Source organism: Haplochromis burtoni, unplaced genomic scaffold, assembly GCF_018398535.1.
Source record: "Haplochromis burtoni strain Fernald_Lab_line unplaced genomic scaffold, NCSU_Asbu1 Contig_74, whole genome shotgun sequence".
In the NCBI taxonomy this organism is placed as follows: Eukaryota; Metazoa; Chordata; class Actinopteri; order Cichliformes; family Cichlidae; genus Haplochromis; species Haplochromis burtoni.
In genome coordinates, this window is record NW_024582435.1 from 1,026,965 (window position 1) to 1,036,964 (window position 10,000).

Sequence of the window (10,000 nt, forward strand, 5' to 3'; positions counted from 1 at the left end):
TGTCTAAACATAGTTGTCAAGACACTACGCCAACTCAGCAGGCGTATGCTTGTTCATGTGCAGAGAAAATTAAAGAAAAAACATTGCTTTTGTTTGTTAAAGTGACAGGTGTGTGTGTTGTGTGTGTGTGTGTGTGTGTGTGTGTGTGTGTGTGTGTGTGTGTGTGTCCGTCAGAGAGCCAGCACAGCAGGATGTACACTTGCTATACTGTGGAATGTGTATTAAGATGATTTTATTTCACAGAAAAGTGACTTTGAGTAAGTGTGTGTGTGTGTGTGTGTGTGTGTGTGTGTGTGTGTGTGTGTGTGTGGAGCTGGTGTAATGTCTTTGTTCTACAGCAAGTGCACACATTAGCACACAGCACCAGATGGTGGGCTAAAATGAGACAACGGAAGAGGGGGAGGAGAAGATAGACAAGATCCTTCCATCATTTCATCATCATCCTTCGACTGTTTCCTCTCCAGAAACACAAACACACTGACATAAATAAAAAAAAATCGGAAACTTCAGTCATATCGCAGTTTTAACAACGATGCAGGACGCTTTAGAAAACAGCTGGAACTGCGTGGAAAGAGTTTCACACGACTCCAGGTGTTTTTGTGCTTCAGATGATGACGGTGCAACGTTGTTTCTTTACATTTGATCAAGTCGAGTGATGGGAAATGTTATGCTTATCAAGCACTAAAAAATATTAAATACATGTGTAAGACTTTATTATTCGGCCCACGACACGAGGTGAAATTCCCCTTTAATTAAGTGGAATTTCAAGGAATTTGAAATTACAATGTAATTATATTTACCTATAAATACATGAAGGCAGGCACACTAGAACAAGGCAGGTTTGTACAGGAGTAAATGTAAGTAATATTACATACTGCATAACATCACGTATTTCACAATTATCCTGTAAGTGCATTTAAGTTGTGCCTAATTTCTGGTTCTTTTACAGGAAGTGCACGTACGTCATTCTCAGTACTGCATCATTTCTTGGAAAAACATCGTTTCGCCATCTTACACATACTTGTACATACTCTGTACTTTGTGGAGGTTTGTTCCAGGAAAGGAGACGCTTCTTGACTTTGCTCCCTCGTAGGTCACACAGACACTTCAAACTTTCATGGTATTTATTTTTTATTGTTGGAAATGCAGAACTTCAACATCAACATATGTAACGCACACTTACCCTGTAAGATGGGAAATGCTGCTTGGTTTTACCATAAATTTTCACACAATTATTCCATTGTTTCTTATTCTGGTGCTCCTGCCTTTAAGCATTTGTAGGCAAATATAATTACATTGTAATTTCAAATAATATATCTTTAAACTCCATTTAATTACAGGAGTATTACACTCTTAGTTGCGAGCAGGACTCGAAAGTGTTACCAGAGCAGAGCAACAGATAAAAAAATGATTACGATTGTAACAAAAACACCACGTTCATAGATTCTTGACACTTTGATTCTTTGAGCAGTTATTTTGTTCACTATATTCCAAAAATGAGGAAAAGTGGCTCCAGCTGATGCACTTACAGGTGTACGAGGCTTCTGTTTCAGTGCGCTGGTGAGGGTCAGCAACGCCGTCCTCGGCCACGGCGAGTCGAAGCTTGCGGAGCTGTGCGAATGCTGCTTAAGTAAAATAACTTTCCAGCAACGTGGGACGATCGTTCGGTTAATGAGGCGCGATAATATTATTAGACTTTCACTGTTTTAGGGGTTTTGTTGTTGAGGTGATAAAAATGTAACTGCAGTGGAAAACACGCCGTGTCTATATGCAGCATTTATATCACCAGCCACAGAAAAGTGATTATTTTATGCCAACGTACATCTAAAGTGCAGAAAGCATGAAACAAACACTGCTGCTACACTTACAAAAGCTCGACTGAACTACACGTTTCCCCATCAGCATCAACCCCGTCATTAATATGAACTTTGACCTTGTGATGATATTTCTAAATGATCTGTAATTCTGCCGCTACCTTTCTGACCCGGCCTGTAAACCATCCACTCTGTCACACTGTACAATTTTTTTTTTTTTTTTTTTTACACAATTTCTTTTTTTTTAAATTTATTATTTATTTAATTTTTTGTAATCAATTTTTAAATGTTTTTGCACACATTATTTATTTATTATTTATTAATTATTTTATTTTGCATTAATTGTTTTATTTTTTGCACACAATTTTTTAAACGTATTTATTTTAATTATTATTTATTTAATTATTTATTTATTTTATTTTGTATTCATTTATTTATTTATTGTTGCACATATTTTTTTTTAATTATTATTTATTTTATTAATTGTTTTTATTATTATTTTTATTAACTTCTGAAATAATTTTTGGGGGTTTTGTTTCTCTACTGTGACTCTGTTTTTCCCCATCAGCATCAACCCCGTCTTTAATATGAACTTTGATCTTCTGATGATATTTCTAAATGATCTGTAATTCTGCCGCTACCTTTCTGACCCGGCCTGTAAACCGTCCACTTTGTCACACTGTACAATGCACTAATTAAACACTTTAAAAGCACTGGTCCCTTTAAAAAACTCTCACCGCTGAGACAGCTGCGCTTGATGACTACCACCGCCCTGAAATCCCTCGCCCGCATAAGCACACGCTGTTCTACACTTCAGCACATTAAAATTTCAATCAAGGAGTGTGTTCACAGCTCCATTATGCAAAACTGTAACTGTATTTGCCGCTCTTGAAAAGTGTTGTGACTGCTGAATAAATACCACCAGCTGTTAATTAGACAGAGGTGAATTCTAGTGGGGCGGACGGCCTGACAGGACAAGTGAAGGAGACAGAGAGACATTGGAGGGGAGAAAGGAGAGGGAGGCACATTCAAAAGGACGAAACCACACCCACACAGGCCAAACTGAGCAAAAGTGAAAGCGTGTCCCAGTTTCTGCGTCAGCAGTCCAAACAAACTCACACGTTTCTGTTTATTCACATATCTGTTAAACACATTCATCACAGATCTGTTTAATGGGGCTGTCAACACTCTGCTGGTTTTAACACCACATCTGTCTTTTGTTGCTTTGATATCATCTTATTCCCTTAATTTAGCATCAACTACTGAAACAGTTCCCGGTTCTCACAGTAAAGCAGGGATCTAATAAGACGTGCTGGGCAGACTAAATCAAACATTGTGACAAATATGAGGCTTCACTTCCCTCTACAGTGATGTAAACGTTACAGTGAAGTCCATTTTATATAATCAATAGCTCGCAAACATTTATCTTTTTTGCTCCTTTGTCCATTTAAAGATGTGCTTCGTGGTTATTTACTTCTTTAACAGGTCATAAGAAGTTAGTTCAGTCATAAATGGTCTGAACCTTCATTAACAACACAATGAAATAAAGAGGTGCCCCTGAATCGAGCCTGGTTATGCTTCTCTCCAGAAACAGAATTCAGAGAACAATACTTGGCCTACGCGACACTGTGGGGCATCGGTGCAGAAGGACAACACTTGTGTGTTTGTGCTGAGTGAGTGTGTGAAGGAACAAGCAGGACCAATGGGAGTTTAGTTTCCTGAGCAGGTGAGACTTGAAGCTTAACTCACAGGAAAGACTATCAGGGTAAAATGTATTATTTCCATCTTCAGTTCAAGCAGCCAGACGTTTTGGTTCTGATGTGTGATTTCAAATCGATTTCACAGGTTTATCAGCATTCATCTCCATTTTCTGTCCAGGGAAGCATATCACTATGACCACCTGCTCTGACCCATCCAGGGGTTTGTCCAGAACATCCCACGGCCGCTCGACTGGACTGAGATCTGGGGAACGAGGAGGCCAAGTCAAACACCTCACACTGCTGTCGACTCAGCCGGACTTGAAATGGCCAGTATGACCTCAGGACTGGTTATCCTGACCACTTCACCTGTCGGCGGTCAGGATGTTGTGTCTGATCGGTGAACTCGGGTACATGGAAATCACACGTGTCGTCCCACCTGAGCGTGCACTCACGCTTTGGACTAAATAACTCGATCGGTGTTAAAGTGCAGTGTGTTTCTCAGGTTTCTCCGCTTCATGAGTTTTTCTCCTTTGCATGAATACAGCACAGGCAGACCCTCAGTAAGTGCAGCTGAACATGTTGTTGTTTTTTACACCAACACAACATAAAGGAGAACATAAAAACAATGACGCACTCCACCTTAAACTGGTTCGCGAGTTTTCTTTGCAGGTATATTATTATCGAGCAGTAGAGCGATTCTGAGTGGACACGCAACAGGATGACAAGTGCAGACATTCAGGCACACATCTCAGAGAGGTACCCTCTGCAGACTGTCATGGAGTTCAGACATGCGTACATGGCGAGTGATCACATGTGCACGCACAAACACATCGCCCCGCTTCCTGTCTGCACAAACAGAGTTTCCTATGGGGCTCAGGGTCACAAGCTCACGTCTGTACGTGGAACTTCCCGGCAGCCGCTGAGGAAACATCAGTCGACGCGAGTGGAAAGAGACACAAGAGGGAGAAAGGCATAAAAAGCAACATGAAAAGGAAGAAGACGTAGGAAAAATGAAGCGGCGTTGTGAGACGGGCGGACCGGAGACAAAAGCAAATGTGACCAAATGAAAAATGTGATCTCTGTGCAGTAAAAATGATAGTTATCACCATCTGTGACAGAGCCACAGGTGTGCAGCACAACCAGGATGAAAGCAGAAGGGAACAAAATAACAAAACATTTATAAAACGAGTCACGGTGTCGAAGAGCAAATATCCTAAAAAACCATCAGGAGACAGCAAAGACGAAAAGAGCAACAGTTGTGATTATGAGCAAAACATCTAATCATGCAACGTCAGAAAAAGATGGAAAAATAGAATCAAAGTGGTTTAAAGACGTCTTTATTGTTAAAGGCAGTGATGAAATTCAGCACAAACAATGCAGCAGAGGAAGACTGGAAGGAAAGACCCGATAATCTGAATAATATCTGCTTCACGGCGGCCTCAGCCGAGTCGTCATGATGACGTTATCTGAAACACTCGGTCACATGACTGCTTAGTTAAGTTCAAAAAAAAAAAAGGAAAGGCAATATCACTGAACAGGAAGTGTATCGTCCTTTAGGTCACGCATCATCCGGGCAAGTCTGTTGATCGGACCAAAAACAACATTGTGAAAACAAAATCGTTAATAAAAAGCCGGACGGCGCCCCTCTGAGCACATCTTTCACTGTGACTGGCTCTTACCATTTCTCTGGGTAGGAACATGTCTTCCTGCCGGAGGACCACCAGAGACACGCTCTCGCCCTGCCGCGTGCTGCGCAGCATGCACACCAGCTCCTCCTGGCCCACGCCTGTGATATCCACACCGTTTACCTACAAACACACACACAGAGTCAAGACACCGCCACCATCGTCCCCATCCTCCTCCTCCTCATCGTGTTTCTTATTCTGGCTCAGACTGTGCTGCACCTCGAGTATGCGGTCTCCAGACTGAAGACGTCCATCTTTCACCGCAGCCCCGCGGGGCAGAATGTTTTTCACTAGAATCGGACCGGGACCGTGCACCGAAGAATCTCTGGTCACTACAGTAAATCCAAGACCTTCTGGACCTACACACACACACACACACACACACACACAAATGAATGAAGAGGTGAATTATAGCGAGTAGCCACAAGTAACAGCTCTTGGCCTATCCTGACACAAATATCCTGTGTAGCTGCCCTTGCTTCTCTATTTTTATTCCCCGAGACTGAGAGTACAAATACAAATTTTACACTATAGCCTTCCCACACACACACACACACACACACACACACACACACACACACACACACACACACACTCTTGAAAGCTCAAACAGTGTTGTTGACTCAGCTCCTGACTACATACTATAAGTGTGATAAATTCAAAGCCTTAAGAGATTGCATGCATGTGTGTGTGCATGTGTGTGTGCATGTATGCATGCATGTGTGTGTGCATGTGTGTGTGCATGTGTGCATGCATGTGTGTGTGCATGTGTGTGTGTGGCTTTAAACCCTTCAGCTACAGCCGCAGTTAGAGTTCCTGCAGGTGTGAAATTGTTTAAGGTTTGTGGAGAATGAGGGAGAGATGAGAAAAGGGAACGAGAGGTAAGAGAGGAATGAGTGAAACAAAGTGGAAACAAAGAGTGAATGTTCCGGAAACGGGGGTGATGAATATTAAAACACTAATCAGTGAAAAACATGTGCACAAAATGTGCACGAAAGCATTCATACACATGCATGCGTGGACAAAAAGGCCACACACAGACGCAAGGACTGGTTGAGCGCTTTATAGACCTCATTAAGTCTAGTCTCTTTAGCAGCGCTAAGTCAGCAGTTTGGGCCAGTATGAATTCATATCAGCAGAAATGAACAGATCAATAAAGACTTAATAGACCCTGAAGAGAGAGCCTCGGGAAGACGGAGAGAGGAAGGGTGAGAGGAAGGACTCTAAGCCAGAAAATAGTGAAAAAGGAAACTTTTTATGGAGAGAGAACATCTGTAGAGACATGAAGAAATATTACAGACGCTGATTAATAAAAATCCAGAGTCACAGAAAAAAACCCTAAAAGACTCTCGTCTAATTTTACCTGAACCTCAAACTGAGAGCGCACACGACTCCTGAAGAGCTACAAAAAGTCATATTCACAGAAAAATGATGAGTGAGGCTCGTTCTGTACACAGGTGTGTCGCACCTTTCTTTAAATCGATCCTTAGTCTTCGTCCTCCTCTCTTATTGGCCATCAAGCTAGAGAGGGCGGGGCTTTTCTTCAGGAGGGGGCTCTCACTTTTCCCCTTCGGGGTCTATTTGAAAAACAAGCAGCAGTAAATTCATTGTTTCACATTTCAAAACCCCAAATAAGAGTGTGGCATTTATTAAACAATGCATCTGTTACAGCAAAGTCTAACACACACTGGTCACCTTGGAGTCGCCGTAAAAGCAGCTCATGGAAGCTGCTTTAAATTTAAGATGTTAAACATCAAACAGGTGAGAAAAAGATCTAAACGTGCTGGGGAAAAAACAGTATCGATAAAGTTTGCGTACGGACGCGTGCGAGTCTGGGGAACAGTCCATCACATCTGCATGACAGGAAAAGATAATCAGCTGCTGCTAAGAAACTGCTGCCGCAATGCCAGCTGTTTTTAAATGTCAGCCATGTCACCATGGTGATGCTGACGACAAAGTTACATCCGTTTGTGTTTTAGGACTTGATCGTTGTAGGAAGGAGGTCAAAATAACACGAGGTTTGAACCCGTTTCTACAATTACAGCATCTAAAGAATTTAAAGCAACCCAAAAATAAAAAATAGTATATTTAGCACTCGAAATAACAGACCATGGGAAATATGGTCTGTCTTTAAGGAGGAGGCTGGAGAGAAGTTAGCACTCGCTCTAGAAGGAAAGGTGAGGAGACCGAAGCTCAAGCCCGGGCTGTATTGTGTATTGTGCTTGCCTGTGCACACATTAATCATTAAAACTGCAAACTTTTTACAAAGCGTGCACGACAGATGCAAAGTCTGTGTCAGTCTGTGGATGTGCAGCAGAGGAACTTACACTGAAACTCGGCTCGAGGCCGGCCGTCTCTTCCGCCAGCCGCACGGCTGAATTCTCCGAGGGTTTAAACACAGGTTTGGCTTTGACGGGGGGCGGAGGCTCTTTGGTGTTTCGGGGGCTGCCGGTGGGACCGGTATTATTGCCAAACAGCTGACCAATCAGACTCTTCTCATAGCGCTCTCTGTTGAAAGAAGGCACGACTTCCAGGCGTACAACCGGGGAACGCATCGCCTGACGGAACACATCCTGAGATCTGAGAGGACGAAAACGAGGAGAAAGTTTTACTTCAAAGTTTGTAGCACATTACGTGCACAACAAGTGGCACACGCTGAACATTAATCACAATTACACAGGAAGAGCAGTTATCCATCTCTGACACAAAAACTAATTACTGAAGGGTAGATAACTCAATCAGGAGAAAAATACAAAAAGACACATGGTATAAATATGATTGCGAATGACAAAAAATGTCAATTAATTGGTAATTAATATAAATGGGATATCTGATTTTTGCAATAGGATCATTCATCTTGAAAGACTAACTTTCATTTGTAAGACTGGCTGGTGCTGCTCTGACAAGTAAGCAAAGTAAGCTGATGTATAATCAGCTAAACAGGAGTTTAAACTAATGGCAGCTTTTATATTTCTGTGTGCAAAGGTTAATTCTGACATAAAGACATTATAACCTAACCTGAAATATAACATCCGCACATTTTACAATGTGCCACTGCTTACTGCTGGCTGTTCTGCGCATCTCTTAATGTTTTTCTCAGGAGTAAGACAGGAGACAACACCGAGCCATGACACCTGTGCAGAAGGCCATCATAATCTCATGATCTATAAAAAAACAGCATTTTGCAGGGGAGTCGTCTACATCAGATCCCAATAAGTACGTTAGGGGAACGGTTGTGTCAGAAGCTGCAGTACACACCATTATTCTCCTCAGATAACTGACAGAGCAAATCCAGTTTATTAGCATTTTATTGGGTTACACACGTATCGTTTCCCTCCCAGATTACGAGCGCATTATAATGATTAGAAATAACCGTAACCAGACACTATGTTTAGAAAGTCCTGTGTGGAACCTAATAAATCACGTATGGAATTATAATGATCTTTTAACTACTTAAAGATCCACTCAGGTGGGGGAGTTTCCACGTAGAAGACTCAATCGATAAATCAATAAAGAGTCAGCCGTCATGGAGTACACTCACTGAAACACCTGCGTTCTTATTTATTTAGTTATCTTACTATGAAAACATCCAATCTGGGACAGCAGTGCTTAGATTGTCACAGCCAGAGGCTCGGTTTATAGAACAATAAAGATCAAAATTAGGAAATTAAAATGTGAACGGCTGACGGGGTTTCCTGGGATCTCATTTCACACCCAGTCGTCTTTCCAGGCTTAAGGCCGTCACCTTTATGTCCTGAGTGGGGAGCGTGTGTCACTGTCTCCCACACTGCCGTTGGTCCTGCCCCAAACTGCACGAACACGGTTCATCAGTCCTCTGAGAACCGCAGAAAATCTTAAAAACTGCGACTGATTTCGGTGCCTTTACTCTTTGGTCTTCCACATACTTCAATCCAAAACAAACATCAGCGTTCTGACTTTCTGTGACTGCAGAAATGTACAACTTCAGTGGATCTCCCACAGTAACATTAAAACACTTCCCACTGGACTTCCCGACACGTCCACGCTAAAGATGTGTTAGTGGGAATGTGTTGTCTTCCTGTGCTGGGCTCTGAGGAAATATTATTTTTGCTCTGTTGTTGAAAATTAAAACCACAGTTTGATGTTTTTTTTCTAAAAACATCTGGGAACACCTTTTTTTACGAGCAACATCAGACGCAGCCGTGAGACTGGCTGCTGCTAACATCAGAGAAACCGCTCTGTGCAGCTGTGCTCAGCAGACCAACGTCTCAGAAAGCACAGCACGATGACCACGCCCGGCTCCTTACTCGACCCGTCGTTGAGTGAATATCATTGCTGTTACAGGGTCCGTGCTTTGTCCTCCATCACTGTGAGTCTGCTCCTGAGTGCAGGGAGCAAACGTCACTAAATCTGGTGTGAAGAAGCTCAGTTTCCACTGATAAAGTCAGATTTGGCAACAACAGCATGAAAACTTGGACTCCACAGTCACAGCTGATGGTGCGGGTCTCCGTGCCGAGAATGTTTTATTGGAACATCTTGGGCACTAATATCAAATCAATCATGGTACAAATTAAAAGCCTTTATGGATATTTTTGCTGACCACACGGATTTCTTATTGCCGTCTACTAATGGACACTTTCAGCATGTCACAAAGAAGCAGTGCTGTCAAACTGGTTACACTGGTTACTGTGAACCATATCTGATATCAGGAGCTCTGCAGCGCAAGTGCTCAGCTGATAAAGCCGCATAATTTTCAATATAGACCAACATCTCAAAGGAGGCTTCCAGCATCTTGTTAAATCTGATAGCTAATGTGAGAGTA

General features: G+C 42.3%; 1 protein-coding gene across 1 annotated transcript in view; it reads right to left on the reverse strand.

Annotated features, from left to right (window-relative positions):
- The window catches only part of LOC102309614 (partitioning defective 3 homolog B), a gene marked incomplete at its 3' end in the record, with an annotated part of 144,079 nt that overhangs the window by 53,233 nt on the left and 80,846 nt on the right, over window positions 1–10,000 (reverse strand). The window contains 4 exon segments of the mRNA XM_005925930.3: window positions 5,194–5,322; window positions 5,419–5,558; window positions 6,668–6,776; window positions 7,527–7,779. Of these exon segments, the coding sequence (XP_005925992.2) occupies window positions 5,194–5,322; window positions 5,419–5,558; window positions 6,668–6,776; window positions 7,527–7,779 (631 nt within the window).